The sequence below is a fragment of the Triturus cristatus genome, chromosome 7 (assembly GCF_964204655.1).
Source record: "Triturus cristatus chromosome 7, aTriCri1.1, whole genome shotgun sequence".
NCBI classification, from domain to species: Eukaryota; Metazoa; Chordata; class Amphibia; order Caudata; family Salamandridae; genus Triturus; species Triturus cristatus.
Window position 1 is genome coordinate 662,367,884 of NC_140590.1, and position 22,619 is coordinate 662,390,502.

The 22,619-nt window shown below is 44.8% G+C and overlaps 1 protein-coding gene across 3 annotated transcripts in view; it reads right to left on the reverse strand.

Moving 5' to 3' along the window:
- The window catches only part of LOC146810314 (ATP-binding cassette sub-family A member 10-like), a 1,546,030-nt gene that overhangs the window by 1,416,204 nt on the left and 107,207 nt on the right, over positions 1-22,619 (reverse strand). For all 3 annotated transcript variants that reach the window (XM_085617307.1, XM_085617308.1, XM_085617306.1), the window contains exons 3-4: positions 21,458-21,668; positions 16,280-16,438 (exon numbers count right to left, since the gene is read on the reverse strand). In XM_085617307.1, the coding sequence (XP_085473433.1) occupies positions 16,280-16,438; positions 21,458-21,668 (370 nt within the window). The remainder of the gene's footprint in view (positions 1-16,279; positions 16,439-21,457; positions 21,669-22,619) is intronic.

Consider the following 22,619-nt stretch of genomic DNA (forward strand, 5'->3'; position numbering starts at 1 on the left):
TCAGATGAGATGGGAGGTCTTAAGCGTTCACACATCAGTCATTACCTCCAGAGAAACCACTCCGACATACATGAAACGGCGGATTCCACTCAGAGGATGTTCAGACGTCGTTATACAGTCATGTCCAAACACCAAGCAAACAGCGACAGCTGAATGTACCTTTATCTTTCATAGTAAAAACTACAAACAAACAGCTTTATCTTCAAAGTGCTGAGAAAAATAAAACGCCACCAAAGATGATGTAAGCTGACAGACCTGAGCTGCAGCATGCCGCACCGGACCTCCAAAAGGAACCTCTCACGAGATGACAATTTCTCAACTGCTACAAAGATGAAAATATTGTGTGGTCCCCGGACTCCATTGAGTACAATGAAAACTTTATTGCGGCAAAAAAAAACAACAGCGTGGATGGCAAGATGCGAAGAAGACCACCAACCACAAGATGGCGGCACGTTATCTGACGTGCTGCCGGATGGCTCTCAGCACGTCTGTGCATACACGGCATAGAAGCAAACAGCAGAACACAGTCGATTTCTCCCAGCGTCACAAAGATCCTCATCGGCATCATGGGTGCAGGTAAGACTGAGCGCGCGCGCCAAGATTTTAAATCACCAGAAGGCAGTTGAACTCCCAAACGTCGAGGGGGCTTGGAAACAAAATACAATTAAATTAACTTACTTCAACTTGAAGAAAAATGAACGGGGAACGTGACCTCACCTTTTGCCTCCACTCAAGCTCGTATATAATAAGAGCTTAAATCTCGAAAATACAAACAGCTACCCCTGTACTAGCGTGGGGATCTCTGTTCCACTGTAGGCAGTAACTAAAGTGTAGACGCCACTGAGTGCCTGAAGACTTTGAACTGGCACCTGGGCACTTTAACAGACATCCAGGGTAAACAAACCAGGGACAGATCCAACGTTTCTTTAAACCATTTACTGCTGCAATCTCCTTCTGTGCAGCAACTGCAAGTAGTTAGTTTCACCATCTTGGAAATGCAGATTGTCTTTTTCTTAAAGACATTGTAAACTCTGCAGTGCGATGTAGCTGTAGTGACTACTCCTCCACACACAGTAATCCTTTTGTGGCTGGAACACCAAAAGCGGTCGTAGTTGAACTACTCCTCCAACTCACTGCAATCCTTTTGTGGTTGGAACACCAAAAGCGGTTGTAGTTGAACTACTCCTCCAACTCACTATTCCTCCAACTCACTGCAAGCCTTCATGTTAGCTGTGGTATTCCCAAGCTGTAGTGTCCTTTTGATGACACTTCTCTTTGGGCTGTCCAATGGAAAGGACACTGGTGGGGCTGGCGCTGGCTTTCCTGGGAATTCTTTCTTTGTAGATATAGTTACTTTAAGGATCTCTTAATTTCTCCTTTATTTCCTTTAAAGTTTCTTTGTTTCAGTGGTTCACCAAGAGTCTCTAGGGTTCAAAGTCCGCTCGTCGCCAAAATAAATGTTGTGATCTCTGTAGAAAGACACCTGGAGCCAGGAGGTATTCTTAAGCCATCTTTATTCAGTCTCCAGTTCAGGTTACATCTGTCTCTACTCCAGCCAGCCTAGTGTGGTACCAGCCCCACCAGGAGCAGCCTCCCTAGCTGCTCAGCCCATCTTCAACTGCCAACACTCATCCACTCAGACACCCAAGCATTCCATGCATCACAGGCACACCAACATTCTATGACCATCTCACGCTCTGGCTGAGCAGCTAGTGGCAGCAGGGCTGGACTAAAATGATAATCAATTAAGTAGGATATAACAGTAATCCTGACTACTTTTGTGCCAAGCTACAAGAGGTTTAAGTACCGGTTAATTAGTGACTTTACTGGGACACCCTGATAAGGATTGGGGTTGTTTACCTGAGTGGGGCTTCTACCTTCTCAAACAATAATCCAATTTCTTACATTGGTGTTCAGTGGTGGGATTCAGTATTCATGTGCGTGCAGTGCCACTCAGTGATTTGTGTCAAACTAAAAATCACCCAAATAATCTGACATCTCAATTGACTCTTTTTTAAAGATTCTTCTTGATTAGCTAACTTTCCTTTTTTCCACAAATGCTATCCTACCTCACTGGTGCGCCGATGATACTTGCTTGCAAGCATGGAGATGGATCTCAACAACCTTGATAGCTAGACTGTGGCAGAGCTGAAACGATTTTGAAACAACACCAATATCACGGGGCTCAAAGGGACAGGAGCTCCAGAAAACCTCAGGGAGGAGGCCAACCAGCTGCTAACTACAGCACAGGAAGAGGATGGTGCAGAGGAGGAGGAACTACTAGAGGAGGAGGATGAACACCTCCTGGCCATGGCCTCAGAGGAGGGAGGATCCAGAGCAAACAGTAGTGTGCCTTCCTACAACCTGTCCTCTAGGAAACTGGAGGACAGCATGGCAGAGGGGTAATTCAGACTACAGCTAGCCAAACTGAATCTGACTGCAGGTGACAAGAAAATGGTTGCAGGGGTAAAAAAGGCAGCAGCAGCCAAGAAGGGGGCTACTGAAGAGAAAGACTTGGAGGGGGTAAAGGGAAAGAGAACCAGGGAGGAAGATGTTGAACAGAGGACACTGGAGTAAAGGAAACTTCTTCTGGGGAGAAAGAAACATCTGCTGGCTCATGAGATGAGTTACCAGTGACCAAGGTCACGATAGACCAACGCCCACAGATGTTGGGTGCTTCAGGTGAGTTGACGGGTGTCTTGACTCTTCAGCCACGAGGTCCAGGAGGTGCCAATGACAACCAGGGGCTGGATTCGAGCTGTCCCATGAAGTCTGTCGAGTGCTGCGGTGTCAGCGACCAGATTGGACCCATCAAGCCTTGGCAACGGCAAGTCACTTGGATTCAGAGAAAGGACGGCGGTGCAAACCAGCAAGGTCAGAGAGACTCACCCAGCAAGGGTATGTCGGGGCACTTCTGGAGCAACCAGGAAAGCCCAATTAGAAGAGGAGTTGCCTTTGTGGGGACCTACTAGCCAATGGGCTAGCGATCGCAAAGGAGCCTCAAGCGGTCGCACTGGAAACTGGCCCATGGGTCACTTGTGGAGTGGAGGCCAGAAATCTTCGGTGCAGGAGATGCTCAAGGCTGGTGTAGTATCTTCATGTAAGGTCATTACTGTTCTCCTGTATCTTGTAACTAGCTGCTCAGCCAGTGTGAGTGTTCCATGTGGAATGATGACATGACTGGAATGTTGGTGTGGTGTGAGACAGTTGAGAGGATGGGCTGAGCAGCTAGCAGGCTGCTCCTGGTGGGGCTATACTATGGACTTTACATCTTCATAAATAACCTAAAGATATATACTGGCTACGTCTGCTGTGTCACATCAACCTATGGAACCAGGTCACTTCAATTGGCGACGAGTTGGACTAAAGAAACCGTGCGTGTAACCTGAACTGGTCTGTAACTGATCTAGTGTGACTTGAAGATGTTGACTCAAAGAAAAGAAACTCCTCATCTAGCGGAACTACCTGGCACCGTGAGCCCCACCAGTGACCACAACACCGGTCGCCCAAACCTCCGTGTGCCAGGTGGAGTGAGGAGTGGAGCTGCAAGTTGTTCCTGAGTGCAGTACTGTGTCTATTTCAAGGTGTTGTGTCCCAGAGCCTTTTTGTGGATGTCTCCACGACCAAGTTTGGTGTCTTTTGAAGGCTGCTGGCCCCCTGTGACAGTCGTGTAGCAGTGGTACCTGCAATCTCTTTGTGTTGGACTGTTGAGGGCCACTTGAGGATCGTGAAGTGAGTGTTTGGGGAGCTGTCACCGGAAGAGGTGTTTCTGGTGAGAAGTGCTACTAACCCCAGATCCCTGTGTGGTACTGTGAATCCTGCTTACACCTTGGAGAAGAAATTATTCCACAACAAATGTCTGCAGTACCACAATAACGTTTACTGTGCCACAACCAATGATTTTGTGCAACTTGAACCAAGGTATTGAGTAACTGACTGTGTTTATGCTTCAGTGCGGAGTGAAGTAATTCTATTTGGTGAAAGGCTTAATTTGTACAAGATCCTCATTGGTGACTCTGTACAAACTCAAGACTTGTCTTTGCCTGGGATTTGATGGAGGTTTGCTATTCAGCGTGTCGCCGTGTCAGCACACCACCGCTGGGAACTCCGCTTATGCCATTTTACTTGTAACTACTGGCTTTTGTATCGTTGCACGGCCGGATGATACTTTTATGGCCTGCTCTCCCTGCTTGCTGCAAGTAGAGGCCATCAGCGTGAGTAATGTTCAATGTTTTCTTTAGAGCATATTGTCTTCCCTACATTGAGGCCGGTAGAAACTGTTGCGCAGCATTTAAAAACTTAAAAGTGAGCGCGTGCTCTCACCTCTTGCACTTCTGACTATCTTAGTCTGTGACGGACCTGGCCTTCGTGTCTTCGTCATACAGATTCCTCTTTGTGCAAGACCGTGGGCGCACGCACACGCCATGAGCCATCCTGTGCTGGCATGCTCAGCGTGCCGCCATCTTGAAGTTGGATGTTACAGTTGCCTGTTACGGCCGGGATCTGTTTGTCCTGCTGTAATCTGCCAACCACGGTGTTATGTTTAAATAAAGTTATTCCCTTGTCAAGTCAGCACCATCATCGCAGTTTGAGGATCGTTTCTCTCCACATCGCTGCAATGTTCTACAAGTAGGCGCATTGGCTGATTCTATGTATGGGCGGTGTGTGCAGGTTTTAAAGGGTCTTGGGACATTCCGAACAGACTGGATTGTACCTGTACTTCCGTGGTGAGTCCATGCTTTTTGTTGGTACAGTTTTTTGTCACGAAGTTTTGCTGGCATACTGTCTGGAGAGCCTCAAGTCCTCTTGCTAGGAACGCCTGTCCATCTTTGCGGTGACAGGCACACCATTGACCTTTTGAAATATGAGTTTGTGGTGCATGTTTAAAGATTTTATGCAAAATGTCTTATTTCACAGGGGAATGAGTTATTTTACGCATGATAACATATTATTGAAATGGTTTTTTGCTTTAATTTTTTTTAGCTGAAATTTCCACACTATTGGTTATAGTTGGGGTGCACTGTGAGAGAGTGTACCCAGTATCTCACTACTCGGGTGAGAGATCGCTCACCGGTGGGTCACAGTTTATTTTTGCATTACTAGTGCGAATGTTTGTGCATATTTATGTATTAACGTTCTGATTTAGTACCACTTTCATTCTGGCATTAGTCGTGTAGCGTGTATCAGTCATTTTGTGCTTCACGTTTATTCTTTTTGTGGGTTGGTCATGCTGTGATTCACTTGCTGTATAGGGGGTGTTAGTTCCACCTATTAGATTAGTAATGGGTGTTAGTCCCATATACTTAGAGTTTAGGGGATGTTAGTCCCACCTACCTTATGGTTAATGGGTGTTAGTCCCATATACTTCGTGTTTAGGGGGTGTCAGTCCCACCTAGGTCATTCCTAATGGGTGTTACTCCCATATTCTTTGTGTTTAGGGGGTGTTAGTCCCACCTAGGTCATTGTAATGGGTGTCTGTCCCGTTTACTTGGTTTTAGGGGGTGAGAGTCCTACCTATGTTATTAGTAATGGGTATTTGTCCTTTTTACTAAACTTAAAGGGGGTGTGAGTCCCGCCTTGGTCACGTGTTAGACCCGTATATTCAGAGTTTGGGGGGTGTTAGTCCCACCTACGTTTTAGTGATGGGTGAGGTCCACCCATTGTATATTTGTTCTGGGAGTCATTCTTCCTGTATGTTTCTTCAATTTCTAGAGTAATTGTAGTTGTTTTCTATTCTGATTCTCTGCGTTTTTATATAGTATCTTTTGTGGTGTCTACTCAATTTCTGTTTGGGATTTTACCGTTCTTTTCGTGTTTTATTAAAAGAGGAGGTTGGTGTTAGTAAGTGAGTTTAATGTTTTCTTTTCTGTTTTATTGTAAGAGGAGGATGGTGATAGTTTATTCTTATCTTTTCATCCTTTTTCTTATCCTTTTTCTGCCGTTTATAGTCTGGGTCCCTTTCGTGGTATAGCTTATTCATCTTACCCTTGGGCTTTGGACTATTTATCTTTTGTTTATATTTTGTGTATAGTTGCTTTGAACTTTTAGTATTGGTTGTTGTATTTTCAAGTGTAAAGAAGGGAGATATTGTAGTATCTTCATGTAAGGTCATTACTGTTCTCCTGTATCTTGTAACTAGCTGCTCAGCCAGTGTGAGTGTTCCATGTGGAATGATGACATGACTGGAATGTTGGTGTGGTGTGAGACAGTTGAGAGGATGGGCTGAGCAGCTAGCAGGCTGCTCCTGGTGGGGCTATACTATGGACTTTACATCTTAATAAATAACCTAAAGATATATACTGGCTACGTCTGCTGTGTCACATCAACCTATGGAACCAGGTCACTTCAGCTGGGGCTACTCAGAGCCCAAAGTACAACTTCGAGGAAGACCAGGAAGATGATGTTGCTGCAAAAGTTCACGGTATCCAGGGGTCAGGGTTCCACATCACCCACGATAGCCACGGGCCTCAGCTTTGCTGTGGACTCAGAGTAGCCTCGGGGAAGTCTGGAAATCCACCTCTGGTGATGCAAAGACTTTGGTGTCTGGCAGGAGCATCAGAGATGCAGACCAGTCAGTTGCTTCTTTGGTGCCTGGCAAGCAGGAGAGTCACTCCTTGACCCCAAGGGAGATTTCTTCAGTCTTCTAAGCAAAGTAGAACGTCGAAGGTCCAGGATATATATTGCAGAGTTTCATCCAGGGTAATCTAAAGTCGCAAAGACTGGGTTCCCATACTTATACTAAGTTTGGGGGTTGGACATACTCTAGGAACCCACCTATGAGAAGGTTTGGAAAGAGGGGTGGTTACACCCATTTCCTTTGTCCAATTTTGCGCCAGAGCAGGGGCAGGTAGCCCCTGCAACCGGTTTGAACTGGACTATGGGACTATGCACAGGAACACCAAGTGTGCCCCCAGTGCAGGACTTCAAAGCACCAGAGAGTGCCCATGCCCAGCCCCAATACACATCTGCCTGTCTGGGGAGGTGGTTACACCTCTCTGGGACAGGAAACCTATTGTCCAGGCCTCCCCTGCCAGAGTGTCGGTCAGCAGCAGGAGGCCAGACCCGTGTCTGTGTCAGAGGCATCCATTTAGTGATGCCAGGGCTGTAGAAAGTCCTACCAGGTTAGACCAGTGTGAACAAATCTCTAAATCTCTCCCTCTAGAAGGGTGGAAGGCTACCCCCGCCGCCAGAACTGGCGGGGGGGGGGGTAGTATTCCAAAGCGTTTGATACCAAACACGACATGTTTCCGTGCAGCCATCCCAAAGTTAGCATTTACCGCGAGGTTATAATGCACTTAAGAGTATATGGTCAGACTGCACCCCCAACAGCATCAGAGGAGGTACTCCGAATTCTGCAGAGGGGATCTGCTCATGCAGGGGCAACCTCTCACATAAAAACCAAGCATTCTGCCTTCAGGATTGTTAATACCAGCCATAGGAGTGACTTATAGGTTTTATATGTGTGTGCAATGGTAGTGATATAGGTAGTCTATAGCACTGTAAGGGGTGCAAGCACCACCTTACCCAGGCTGCAGTAGCAGACCTGTGGTGTCATTTTGGAGTGCTTCCCAGGGGTGGCATAATACATGCTTCAGCCCCTGGTAGGCCTCTGAGGTACCTATGCCCTAGGTACATAGTGTACCATATACTAGGGGCTCATAAGGCACTCCAGAATCCAATTAGAAATGTACCTCATGTACATGGAAACCATTTTAGAGAGGAAGCAGCTAGGCTGGGGTCCTGATTAGCAGGGCCACAGCTAGACTAAGGTCGAAAAACAGTGAAACACCAGCAAAAAGTGGGGGTACCCATGTGAAGCAGATTCTACTCTCTTACACTAGATAGCTGGGTGAAGGGCAGTGATGCGAGTAATTACAATGAGCTGTACAATCTGATTGCAAGAGAGTACATGTTCAGTAGTTGGGTTTCAGATTGGTGCCAAAACCTTATAGATTCCAAGCTCACTGACCGCAGGGAGTTTGCAAAGGAAACTGACCACTGGCTCAGCTGCAGGGTCCACATGAAGGTATGTGGAGGATTACCAAAAGAGTGGAGAGGGTCCCCACCAGACGGAAGAGGGTAGAGAAACAAGAAAAATAAAAAATTCTCATATGGCCTCTAAAACAGTTCTCAGATGAAGGATTTCCAGTCCGAACAAGACAATAATAAAGGATACACGGTTATTCTAAGAATATGTCCTCAGGATATTTGTCCTCTAAATGCTACAAGTGCTACAGGTCCAGGCAGATCAAGGGGGACCCCACTGCCCTAAAAGGCAGCAACTCATGTCTTGCAATACTAAAAAGTATAGGCAGTGGGTCACCATCAATGGACAGTGAGTGGAGGCTCTGAGAGCCACAGTAGCCAGTATGACTACTGTTAGTTGTCAGCTGTCGCCTCAGAGCAGTTAGTCCCTAATGTGGTTCATCACGTTATAACAGCCAACAACCATGAGAATCATATTCTCATGGTTCTGCTTCCCTTTGAGTGGATGGGTCCCAGGTTCCTTAAGGGTAGCTGTGAGTCCAGCCATGCTGGATTGTCTGCTTGTTAATGACCTGGAGCACACTATTTGGAAAGCGGTGGTGCTCCAGTCCATCCTGGAGATATTAGGGTTGCCTGGCTGTGTGTGCCTGACCAAATGGTCCATGCCAGCACAAGAGGGAAGCCACAAAGACCTGGAGCTGGGAAAAATGGCCCTGGTACCTGCCAAAAAGAGGAATGGCAGGGGGCATGGGAAACCCGGCTAGGATAATCCCATGGTCAGCGATGAGGTTGAACCTAAGGTTGATGCCCTGGAACCTTAAGAGGAGAGCATTGCTGCCCTGGGGCACCTGCCCGAGTTGGATGGCCGGCAAACTGAAAAGGGCCCTCCCCGGCTGAATTCTGCAAAGCACAGAGAGAGTATCTCACTCTTGAGGACCTAAAGTTTCAGGCTGAGGTCCAGGAAGCTGGTGACACCTCTAGTGATCACCTGATCTATTTGGAGAAGTATCTCCTCTGTTGTAACCATAAGGTTCCTGAGCCTGGAGCAACCTGTGTGTTGGTGTTCCTCCAGTGCTACAGGGACATCCTACTGGATCTGGCTCATGACATTCCCCTCGAAGGACATCTGAGGCAAGCCAAAACCTTTAGAAGATTGGTTGCTCACTTTAAATGGCCCCAATGAGAATGACCTCAGATGCATTCTGCAGTCCCTGTCCCACTTGCCAGGCCCCCAGAAAATTAAGGGACAAGCAGAAGACCCCCCTACTTCTACTCCCCGAAGTAGGAACACCATTTGAGAGGGTGGGTGTTGATGTTGTACAAGGGGGTGCAGGAGATAGAGTGGGCGAGTCAACCCGCTTACTATTGCCACATATATTTGGCTTGCAATGCAACCAAAACTCTGCACTCCCAATGTTTGGCAGTGTGTGATTTGTTATATCTACAAAAAAGTGATTGTGAAGCTCAGTCCTAATGTGTTTCCGCCTTACAAGGTCTTGTTCATGGGATGTTCTCAACTAGTTTCTTTCTCCATGTTTATTACAAAGTTTCAAGGACATCACTACCGCCTTCACCAAATTTGATTCATGGGAGTTGTAGTTTGTCCTTTCACCCGGTACAAATGCAAAGTGCTAATGTGCTTGTGATGATACATTTAAAAACATAAAAAACATGTGAAACCAATAAATTATTCTTCTAACAATTTCGTATTTTAAATTTGCCAAGGTTCATTAAGGGTGCAGTTGAGTTCAATTAACAGCAATTCTTTAAAATAATTCACAGTCGTTTTTGACATTGCATATTAATATTTTCACTGGTCCCTGGACACTACAAATTTCCTATGTTAAAACCTGCTAGCAAATGGTTAGTAAATCCTGGTTATCAGACATAGGAAAAAAGGTTGAAAGTGTCCATTTCTAATTATTGTTATTTTTTTTACTCAAGGTGAGGTATCCACTGACATTACCAAATGTTCACCTATACATTGTTTAACATTGTATGTTACTGAGGTTCTGATCATTGACCTTCATTAATTCTTTGCACGACATTTCAATTGAGATGCAAATGAAGCTCTTAACCCTGACTCAAACCTTGTGCGGTCATGGTTCTCTATTCTAGGATGTATTTAAATTCCAATCAATCAGTCAATCAATCAGGGGAATTATAAGTGTACTACTCACCCGTGAGGGACTCAAGGCGCTGAGGGGGGTCAGCTCTCGTTTCAGTCGAAGAGCCAGGTCTTCAGAGCCTTCCTGAAGGTGTACAGTGAGGGGGCATGTCTGATTTTGGTGGGGAGCTTGTTTCAGGTCTTGACCATGATGTAGGAGAAGGAGCTTCACCCTGCTCTGGCTTGGCGGATGCATGGGGTTTCTGCGGGGAGGAGGTTGGTGGAGCAGAGGTTGTGTTTGGGTACATATTCTGTTGTTGAGGTATTGGGGTCCGATGTTGTGTATCCATTTGTAGGTGTAGGTGAGTATCTTGAAGGTGACTCTTTTCTCGAGGGGGAGCCAGTGGAGCTTGCGTAGGTGTTGGCTGATGTGTTTGTGTTGAGGGACCCTGAGGATGAGTCTGTTGGCGGTGTTCTGTATTGTCTGGAGCTTGCAGAGTAGGGATTTGTTGATGCCAGCGTAGAGGGTGTTTCGGTAGTCCAGCCTGCTGGTGATGAGTGTTTGGGTGACTGTCTTCCTTGCCTCAGGGGGGATCCATTTGAAGGTTTTGCGGAGGATGCGGAGGGTGTTGAAACAGCTGGAGGTGACAGCGTTGACCTGTCGATTCGTGGTGAGGGAGGAGTCGAGTACGATGCCGAGGTTCTTAGCATGGTCTGTGGGGGTCGGGGGACTGACAAGGGCGGTTGGCCACCAGATGCTGTTCCACGCCGAAGGGGTGGTTCAGAGGACGAGGACTTCTGTCTTCTCTGAGTTGAGTTTTAAGCAGCTGTTGTTCATCCAGGCTGCGACATCCTGCATTCCTTCCTGGAAGTTGAGTCTGGTGGTGGTGGGGTACTCGGTGAGGGAGAGGATGAGCTGGGTGTCATCGGCATAGGAGACTATGCTGAGGCCGTGCTGTCGGACGATGGCGGCGAGGGGAGCCATGTAGACATTGAAGAGGCTTGGGCTAAGTGATGATCCCTCTGGGAGTCTGCAGTTGATTTTCGTAGGTTCAGAGAAGAAGGGTGGCAGTCTAATTATTTGGCTCCTGCGTTGAGGAACAATCTGATCCAGTCAAGGGCGGTGCCTTGTATGCCGGCATCGTGTAGTCTGGCTGTAAGTGTGTGGTGGGAGATAGTGTTGAAGGCTGCTTACAGGTCGAGTAGAATCAGGGCTGCGGTGTAGCCTTGGTCGAGGAGGGCGCGGATGTCGTCAGTATTAGTGAGTAGTGCAGTCTCGGTACTGTGGTTGCTTCGGAATCCTGATTGGGAAGGGTCAAGGATGGCGTTGTCTTAGATGAACCTTGAGAGTTCACCGTTGACAGTCTTCTCGGTGACTGTAGCTGCAAAAGGGAGGAGGGAGATGGGCCGGTAGTTCTTGAGGTCTGTTGGGCCTGCTGAGGGCTTCTTGTGCAGGTGCCTGACATCTGCGCATTTCCAGTCATCGGGGAAGGAGCCAGTCTTGAAGGGGGTGTTGATGGTGCATTGAAATACGGGTGCGATGGTGGTGGAGGCTCTGTGGTATTTGTGGGGTGGCAGGGATCCATGGGTGCCCCGGAGTGGATGCCTTTCACGGTCGAGGCAGTCTCCTCGGTCGTGATCGGTGTCCAGGCGGAGATGCTGGTATAGCTTGCATTGCCATCAGGCGGGCTGGCTGCGGGGTCGGGCGTGTGGTCATTGAAGTTGTCATGGAGTTTCTTAATCTTCAGGTGAAGGTAGGAGCTGAGTATGTCGCAGAGGTCCTGGGAGGGGGTGGTGTCCGTGTCTTCGCTGCAGGCTTGGTGAAATCCTGGATGGAGCTAAAAAGTTCCTTGGGGTTGCCGGCATTGTCAAGGATTCTGATTTTGGATGAAGGTTCTCTTGGTGGTTCTAATGCCTTGATGGCATTCCGTCCTAGCGCCCCTGTAGGTGGTGTAGTCTTTGGGGGTCTTACTGTTTCTCCAGTTCTTCTCCAGGCGTCTGCTGGTGCGCCTGGCCTCCTGGAGATCGGTGGTGAACCAGGCAGCTTTTCTGGGATGCTGCTTTTCAGAGTTGCGTAGCGGGGCAAGCTTGTCTGCGCATTTGGCGATCCAAGTGTGGAATTCCATGGTTGCGAGGTTAGCGTCGGTTGCAGCGAAGGGGGTGTTGCCGTTGAAGGTGGAGTTGAGTTGTTCTTCGGTGACTCTGCTCCAGTTCCTGCGTGGGCGGTATGGAGCAGGTTTGGGTGGCTTGGGTTTGTTGACGCAAAATTGTACGCAATAGTGGTCGGTCAATGGGGGCTGCGCGGTGTGGCTGAAGTGAACGCTGCTTCCTCCCGCGAAGATGGGGTCGAGAGTGTGTCCTACCTTGTGGGTCGGTGTGGTGACGAGTTGTTTCAGGCTGATGTTGGTGAGCTTGTCGTGGAGGGCAGAGGAGTTGGGGTCGCTGAGGTTGTCGAGGTGGAAGTTCAGGTCTCCAATGAGTATGTAGTTCATGGCAGCGATGTCGTGGGGTGCAATGAGGTCGGTGATGGTGTTGGCGAAAACTGCTCGGGGTCCAGGGGGTCTGTAGGCGAGGGTGCCGCAGAGTGTGGAGTTAGGGCTGGTCTGGAAGTGCAGGTGTTCGGCGTCGGGGAAGGTTTTGATGGAGGTGGTGAGGCGTAGGGAGCTTTTGTGCGCAATGGCGATGCCTCCTCCCGGGTTGTTGGGGCGGTCCTTCCTCTGGATCTTGTACCCATCCGGGATGGCGATGGCGAGGTCAGGGGCTGAGGAGGCGTTGGTCCAGGTTTCTGTGAAAAGAGCGACGTCAAGTGAGAGCGAGTCCAGGAGGTTCCAAATTTCCGTGGCATGCTGGTGCATGGAGCGCACATTGAGAAGGATGCACCTTGGCCCCACTAAGAGCTTTACTTAATGAGGCGGCCAGACTGGTCACGGGGACAAAAAGAAATGATCACATCTCCCCAGTCTTAAAATCCCTAATATGGTTGCCCTATGAAGCAAGAATTCAGCTAAACATTGCCTGTCTAGCTCACACAGCCCTCCATTTCAAAACCCCCAGTTATTTAGCGCAAAAGCTAGAATTATCCGGAGGGGGTAGACCTTTTCGAAATGCTAAATCTCTCCTTCTGAAACCTCAGATCTTTCGCAAAAAGAGAACGTGTCACCGAGCTTTCTCTGGCTCTGCGCCAAAGATCTGGAACTCTCTCCCACCGGAAATATGCAGAATCTCCTCCAAGGTTGCCTTCAAATTGGAAGTAAAAAGATTTCTCATGAACAAGTTCCTACCTTAAAAGGATTTCGTATCCTCTGCTCTAATGCCTTGGACCTACACCCTAAGTCCTGTGTTTGGTGTTATTCTGCTTTACTAGTCACTTGCTCCCTTCCCAGTTCGCTATGTTCCAGTTTTTATCCTATCCTTTATTGTCCCTTTCAATTGTAACCTTGTTTGATATGCATATGTAATTTGTTTAGGTTGGTACCCCTTCTGATGATTGTACTGCTACTTTTACCTTCCTTTCCCTCAAATTGTAAAACGCTCTGATATCCTTCGGGATCATGTTTGCGCTAAATAAAACTTTAAAATAAATAAATAATCTTGGGACGTCGGGGGTGTTGGGGGCCGGAACGTTGATGATGGTTTGGCAGCAGTGGCGGCAGGAAAACTGGCCGTGGGTCGTGTTAGGCGTGGCCTACTGGCAGTTGTTGTTTCTTCCGGGGTTGAGTGCGACGAGGGTGGCTGGATTGTAGCGGTGGATGGTAGGAGAACAAGGGTCCCTGGCGCTGGTCACAGTCGGGTCGCGGACGGGTGCAGTCGGGCTTGCCTTCGGCGTGCCTTTGGAGCGCCAGCGGCACGACCACACAGCTGCAGCCATTAAGTAGTGGAGGGGGAGGGACTAGGGACTGGAAGGTGGGAACAGGGGCTGTCCAGGGGGGAGGTGCCGCAGGGGCAGCAGCGGCAGGAACAATAAGCAAGATAAAAAGAAAAGAAAAATTAAATAAACGGTGGCAGTAGAAGGGGCAGTGGCTAAGGGCTGCAAAAGGAAAAAGTTGAGATATCAATAACGGTGGCGGGAGAAACAGATGACGGCTAAGGGCTGAACATATATAGATTCTTTTAGACTTGCCTCAGTGTATGAAATCTTTTCTAGGGTCGGAAAGCTGGACACGCGATTTCTGACCGCAAGGTTCTTTTCGTAGATGGAAAAGTTGAATTTGGGTGTCTTTTTATTATTTTTTCGAGAGACCAACTGGCCCGGATGGAATTTTGACATCCCCATTGTATAGTCTTTCGGAGGTATCAGAGGTTGTTTCATTCACACTTGAGAAGTCACCTCTACATTGTGGTATGCTATAACAATAACAATATGAAGGATTTTAAACACAAACATTTAGGGCCATATGTAGGTAATTTCTATTTACCGATTCCTAAATACAGAATTTTACTGATTCGGTATTTAAGAATCGGTAAATAGAATGTGGGTAAAAAATCGGTAAATTTTCTGTTACCGACCGGTATTTAGCCCTTTGAGATGTAGGAGGCTGGATTGAAGGATTCGGTAATTTACCGATTCGGTATTTTACTGATTTCTTAAAATACCGAATCGGTAAATTACCGAATCCTTCAATCCAGCCTCCTACATCTCAAAGGGCTAAATACCGGTCGGTAACGGAAAATTTACCGATCTTCGGCCGTTACCGACCGGTATTAGCCCACCTACATATGGCCCTTAATGTTTTCTAAGTGAAATTGTTTCTTCTTCTAGGTACTACCTGTCTTTCTGGTCCTGATGATGACCCTTTTGGAAGTATTTTGACAGGGTCGAAATGTTGACAACAGAGACTAGTTGACTGTTCTTTAGTTATGTTGCTGGACATTGTACTCAGATGCAGGGTGGTGTTAAAGAAAACTAAATCAGCAGCTAACTTTGTACATACTGTGTATAGCATTTTGCACACTATACATTCACTTTCACCGCGCTGTCCACTTTTTTTGAGCACCTTATCTTTGATGTTATGGGTTCTTTAAGGTTTTATAGATATCTTTCATAAAATAAATACATGTGATTTATTGTTTTGCAAGTAACCAGTCTTTGATGTTCCGGAGTATTTGCCAATGACGTTGGGACCATACACTTCCCATCAAAGGGCCATTGTTTTACTTTATTACTTCCCTTAAATCTGAACACTCTATTTTGAAAGGGACTACTTAATTTCCCAACTAACTAAAACATAGGCACAGTGAATATATGTAGGAGTAACTACTGACCATCCAATTAGAGCATTAGAGTTTCTCAGTTTTGCTACAAGCCCTTTTGTAGCCGCCTTCTGGAAATTCCGAAAACACAAGGTGCAAGCCCTCACTCCCCAACCTAGGAGTCTTCAACTAAAATTCACAAGCATAATGGGCTAACAGCTCAAGACATGGAAACATAGATGCATATTATCAAGCACGGCGTTAAAATTATCGCCGCGATAATGGGCTTGATAATATGCCACAGAGAATTCCAATAGAAGCCCATGCTCACACCGGAACATGGGCTTCTATGGGAATTCACAAGGGCATATTATCAAGCCCATTATCGCCGCTTTAGCTGCAGTTTTCTGCCGCTAAAGCGGCGATAATTTTAACGCCGGATCTTGATAATATGCCCCCTGGAAAACCATGGATTATGAGCCAGTGAACCGTCAGGAGCATGTTCAAGCATGTCTGATTGTGACCTTCAAGAAGCAAATGGAAGAAGTAGCCTCCGTCATAGCCATTTTTCACTTACCTGAACAAGAAGATATGGATTTATACGTATTCTGGAATTCGTTGATTTATAAAACAGAGTAGAACAGCCTTCTGACTTGATACTGAATGATAATTTGCAGTGGCAGGGTAGTATTTTACCTTACTAGATCCCGATATTTTTTCTCAATTCGAAATACTATTTATACTTAATAACCTGTAAAATGTTAAATTGAAATATCGCAATCTATTGACACTGTCCCAAACACTTTGAAGATCTACAAACATAGCGACGCCATATGGGTTCTGCACTGACATAGACAAGAGACCTTTGTTTAGGACTGTTAGAACCCAAACAAATCTTGCCATACAAACTAGAGGTGCTTATTTTATCTCTTTAAGCAAAGACGTTTTATGAATCTTAAGAAACAATTTTGGAAACACAACTTAATGTATATTTACCAAACATGCCGTAGTGATCTATTGGCATCGGAGCATAAAACTGCGAAAGCCGAACTTCGTAAGAGAAAGAGTTCTTGAAAACGATTCCCAAGAGCTCCTTATTTGAAATCGAGGCCTCAGTCAACGCAGTTTCATTTTCGAACCCTTCAATTCTGATACCTGTTGTTTGAAGGAACACATAAGCATGTAAAGTAAAACGTTAACACTATGAAGTACTGCACAGAGTGAGAGATAATAACGTGCAACCCACGCACAGCTTTAAAGGCAAATGACAGAAACTAATGTTTCATTCATCCAAACATACACACCTTCCACACACTTAGTACTATATGTGCAAATTTTGTGGTTGTGTATGTATTAATTCGTGTATTTATTTATTCGCCATTTTGAATATGTAGTGCACCACACACACCTGGGCTACAACTCATGTATATTGCACAGGCCTAGATAGTGAACATTACATACAGAGAACGCCAAGATATGTTATCAAATTATATTTGAAGCAATAATGTGTTTAAATAAAAGAATTGCTCCAACAAGACATTTTCTTCCCAAACCAATGGACCACAAGAGTAAATTACAGGAAACTCTGCACCTAATAAATGAAGCAGAATTTCAGAAAAACATGCATAACGCAAAATATGCAAATTTCATAAACATTTCTGCTTGTAACAAAAGTTTCATCCAAGTCAAATGATGACCCTTCAGAGACTTAAAAGTACTTGGAGTCCTCAGTGATTCTTACGAGTACGGGGTGGGGGTGCAATAGTAAATATTTTAGTTCTCTTGTGAAGAGGCTTAAGAGGCAGTTGCCTCGGTGACTCGTGAGATAGTGCTCCATAACAAGACTTGAAGCACAGTATTGCAGGACCTTTCCCGGCTCAGGCTGGAAGCCCGCAGCACACTTTCAATGTAACATCATATGCAACAAAAACACACAGTTACCACCAAAGGCCTGCATATGAGGGGCACAAGGCTGGCTTTTCCCACATCCCTAAGACAGAAAACTCTACAATCGTATCAACTGCCAGGGCATACCCAAATCTGAATAAGGGAAAGTATAGTTCTGTTACTAGTAATTCCTGGGCAAAGGTCTGGTGTGTGGCTGTTCACTTTGCAAGAGCACTGAGTGCGGAGACCTACTGACCCGCAATATAACAAAAACATCTCAGCGAATGACAATTCCAAGTACTCTGAAGTGGGCACTACCACATTTCCAAGCAAATAATGGCTAACCATGGACTGCTGAGGAAAGAGAGAAAAGAGTTCATAGAATAGCTTGGACCCGCCAACATTAAGCACATCACGATCACGTCTTGGACGACACTATTTGGCCGGACTTTGAGACTGCCATTGCTTTGATCCATCACCTTTGACGGGGCTGTGTGTTGGCTGTGTTGGAAACAGTTGTTTAATGCTTGCTGTTAAATGATATTATAGGTTTTTCCCACAATACCTTTCGAAAAAAACAAAAATAAGCCATAGTCATGACCAAAACCCAGAACCAAACCCTTTCAGTCAAAGGTCACACATGGACATCAGTGGTTAGCCAAGAGGGTATATTCCTTCATGTGATACAAAAGCAAGGTTCCTTTAGTCTCAGCCTTAAACATATTTTCATATAACTAGGAATATCACAGTCAGGAACGATAACCAGAGATATAGAACTGAGAATGAGCAACTTTAAAGAGCTCCTAAAATCCCACGGCATGGAGAAGAAAAAGACCAGCAGGCACAACTCAATGCAGGAAAATAAAAAGCTATCTTTGATGGAGGAAGAATGACAAGCACCCACAGAAGAAGGTCTCGAATGCTTGTTCAAATACATCAAACCTAAACTCCGTGTATAGAACTGAGATCATTACAAGGATTGAAGAGATACACTGAATTTGGTGGCTGAAGCAAGTGTGGGTGATTTTGAAACATTTTCAGCTGATCGTGCTGCGCTCCTGCTATAAATTCAAGTGCTCAAAGGACGCCACAGCCTGATGTCTAATGTTTACATTTTACTCCTTGTGTTCCTAACATCACTGAACTTGATTCAGCTTGAGCTCACCAGGTGAGCATTCAAAAAACAAAGAAACGTAATGCCTGATTGATGCATGTAACTCAAACACTACTACTATGGAATGAATGAATACGTCATGCTAAAATCTCAAAAACAAACCAGTTCTGCATTTCAAAAATGCTTATATTAAACTTTATAATTATGTATCTAAACTAAAAAAAACTTCTAGACCACCGAAACTTAACCAAAGGAGACATCTGTTAGTCATGACAACAAAACTGCAAGAAAAGAAGATTATACGTTGAGAGGCTTCCAGTTCAAACGCAACTCCAAATATGAATGCAACAGGATTGAACTGAAAACTCAAGCGTCTAACTTTAAGGCACTATTTCAGGGTTCACTAAGGAAAGTTAAAAAAAACATTGAGCCCTTTTAGTCTTGATAATACCTAATCTGGCAGGTTGCTCATTACTGGATGAAAAGAGTGTGAGCAATGAGGACATGGCAAAGACAACCAATGAGGTAGCTTTGCCTAATCTGTATTTAGGAGGGCAGCGCCATTTTATTCTCTTCTGTTTTCATTGAATAAATATTCAAAAATGTGGACATATGGTGCACCGTTTCTTGACTGTTGCCCTGTTCCATAATTTGGCTACAGACCTCTTCCAAATGCACATCATGCCATCCATTGCTTTCAATAGGATATTGGTATTGTTGGTGGATGGATAACACTGACCTGTGATTTCCATGCTTTTTTACCTTTATCTTAACCTTACTCAAAATGAAGGTAATATATCTGTTTTTGAAAGCCAGACCTGCAAAAATTGATTCATTTTTAGGAACTCATAGTTGATTTTTTATTCATGTTAAATTTACTGCTGCCTATTAAAAAATTACTTCCACATAAAATATCTGAGAAGTATCTTTTTCTGTACTGCCATGTTTACTTTATTGTTGACTTGAGGAGGAAGTTATGTGGCAGAATGGGATCGGGAAGGGTGGTGGTGTGGGTGGAATCCATTAACACATTCCAGCTCAACATTGCCAAAATGGCCTTGGTAGTAAACTGGAAGATAAAACCCAATCTATATTTACATTGCTAAAGTCATTTAAATGTAACTCTCTGTAGGTGTTGTAAACATGAACCACACCAACATGCAATGCATTTCACTATTCTTGCGAGGTGGAGATGACGGGGAGGAGGCCTCACGTTGTTGTCTAAAATTGCATTATTGAGCCATGACACCAAGGGAATTGAGTAAAATAATAACCCTCAATGATTAAGATTGCTAGAGAAATGTTGGTCTATATGAAAGTGACATAATGACAGTCGGTGAATATCGTGGTTCTTCAACAATTGTGTTTCCTCTGAAGTAATTCACAGAGACTGTTAAAGAAATTTCCCATGCAAATGTGCTCTTCATTCTCAGCAAAGAAGAGGTGTGTTTGTCCTCATAAAAAGCCAGAGTAAATTTCCAAAATAAAATAGTTTAGTGAATGTTTGGGTTATTTTAAAGGTCTCATAATCCAACATTTTTTCAGTATGTGTAGCCAATGAGGAACACACATTTCTTCTCAGAGATAGCGGTACTTGATGCTATGATAAATAATAGGCGGTCTGAAAAACGCATTTCCTGTATCTCCTATATCACTGATAGCTTTTTAGATGTTTTTAATAAAACATTAGCTGCAAAATGCACCATTGTGCCACTCTTTTTTTCAAACTTGTTTGAAGAGAGTGGAACACCAACATCCTTGGGATGAGTCAGACCTTCTTGTCACATCGTGGCACTAATTCAGTATTTTATGAGTTCCCCTGCATAATACTCCGCTTTTTAACTTTTAAATGCAGTACATGGTCCCATCCTTCAAAACCATTGGGAGAAGGACCTACTCAAACCCCACATTGAGGAAGATTTTGAGCAAAACACTCTTCCCGATTGCTTGCTCGATATCAGAAAAAATTGCCTCCCAAAAAGGCCTCAACCGTGGACATGTGTAGAAAATATGGTGCCACCCGCCTTCCCCATCTATCTGGCAGCGAAAGCACTTGTTCTCAACTCCCGGAAATCCTGATTTTTAAGGCGGCCTGAGTTAAGTAGGAAAGCCAACGTGATAGGAAGGCCATCCTTTTAAAGTTTGCGGCGCGCAAGGATTTACTTCCTAGATGGCAGAGGGCTTCCCAATCCTTCATAGAAAGACTACATACTGTCTCACGAGCTATTTTACCCAAATGGCTCTCCATCACGGGAGCTTGACCCTGTTGATGTAGCAATCGATACCAGTTTCCTACACTATTAACTTTGGCCCCGTGGAGAGCTACCACAAGTTGATTTGGGGCATCCAATATGCCGCTAGTATTTTTTTTAAAGTGGACAACTCGTAAATATTTAAAAAAGGCCAGTTTCCGATGGCTCTCCGCCCTTGCCATTACCTCTTACCAGGAAATCACCCTATTTTGAATTATAAAATGTCTTAGCTCGGATAGTCCACAGCCTTCCCAGTTATTAATATGCCTTAATCGCAACTGGAAGCCGATACTGGTACATTCTCTCAATTTTAAATATTGGAGACAATTCGTAAGAGGTTTGATAAGACAGTCCCTTCCAAATTGTAATTTGCACCTTCAAGCGTCAGTTGCTTATGGTCATAATTACCATTCCGAACCATTGAAAAGTTACTAACTTCCAAGTTGGGGTGGTAACTGATTTGCAAAATAGAAGGAGTCCTCTACGAAGCCCTCCCCTTTGGGAATCAATATGTCAGCTTCAGGTGTAGCAGGCAGTGTCTCAATGAAGTTTTTCAAAATTGTTTGCTTCTAAGAGATCGAACTGCTTTAAAAAACGTTTTCAGTTTTGAAATACAAAGAAAGACATATGGTCTGCTGACCCTTGCAGGCCACCATCCCTGCCTTTGTAGCAAATTAGAGTAAGTCACTATTTGCAACCTGTCAAATGCATATTAATTAAGGAGGTCGTTCTGCGTCCTACTCCAACTCCTCCATAAATCGACTTGCAAATTAGTTATTCCTCACCCCATGATAAATTGAAGGAAATCGTAACCAACCTCTAATCAGTCGGTTAACTGCCTAATAGTAGCCTCCAGTGAGAGCTTTAATTCCGTATAAAAGCAAGTTTATTTGCGATCATCAAGGGGTGTGGTCCTCTTACCTATGTCGCTTAAGGTTAAATAAACTTTCTCCATGATTTGTTTCGTATACTCCGTTTTTGGGGCATATCCAATAACACGAGCCGTAATGTTACATTCATCCAATCGTCCAATAATCCTTTCAGGTACAGTGGGAATGTATATAGAATTCATCTCAGTGCCAAGCGTAAGGAACCACACTATGAAGAGGACAGCTGCGCACAGGATCCACTCCTAGAGACAGAAGGAAAAAAAAAAATACATTATCAGGGATTTCGAGACATCACCTTTGAGCTCATATATATAAGGTTATTCGAACCATTGTAATTTAGAATAGTCGCCAAAAATATCACCGAACATAAGCTTTGGTTCCATTTCATTCATCAGGATTGATTTTTTAATGTATCCCAAGAATTACCTTTACCGCTGTATGCCTTTTCAATTAAAAAAAAGTTCTCGATTCTTTCCCTCGTTCCACGTTAACAAAGTATATAAGTATACCTCCTCCTTTGCCTGAGCAAAGTTTTTATGCACATAAAGAGTTCATTTCTTCTTCCTAGTTACTGCGCGCTGGAAAATGTAGGTAGCATATGTATCTGTAAATGTGGCTTGTAACCAGATTTCCTATATGTAAGTGACACTTACGGCAACTTTTGTATCTGCCACTTTACCTTTAGTAAAGCGTTTCTGCGCACAATGGTTTTGAACAGGAGAGCACTAAAAGCTCACATCACAGAGCTATTTGTGACTGTATGTTCAACTTACACTTGCAAGTGATATTGATTGTTAATTACAAATTTATTTTGTGAATATAAATATTCACTCCTAAAAGTGCACCAGGTTGATGGAATTTTACATAGGAATAAATTAGTTCCCAAGATCGGGTAGTGGGATGCCCTTGAATGTTTGTGTACACGCACCAAGTGAATTAATGGATTTTTCTCCGTCCGTTACTGCCATGGATCTGGGTGATTCCATGACAAAAATAGGAGATCCGCCCAAAAACCTAATGGGATTTTTTTTTTTTTTTATGTAGGCAACTTATAAAGCGCAAAAATACCCTTGGGTGTCTCGGCGCTGCGGACTGGGCAGAGGAAAGGTGGCACAGATGGCTATTGGTTAAAGAGCCAGGTATTTAGTTGTTTTCGAAAAGTGAGCAGACTGGGACTGGTCTTGATGTGGAGG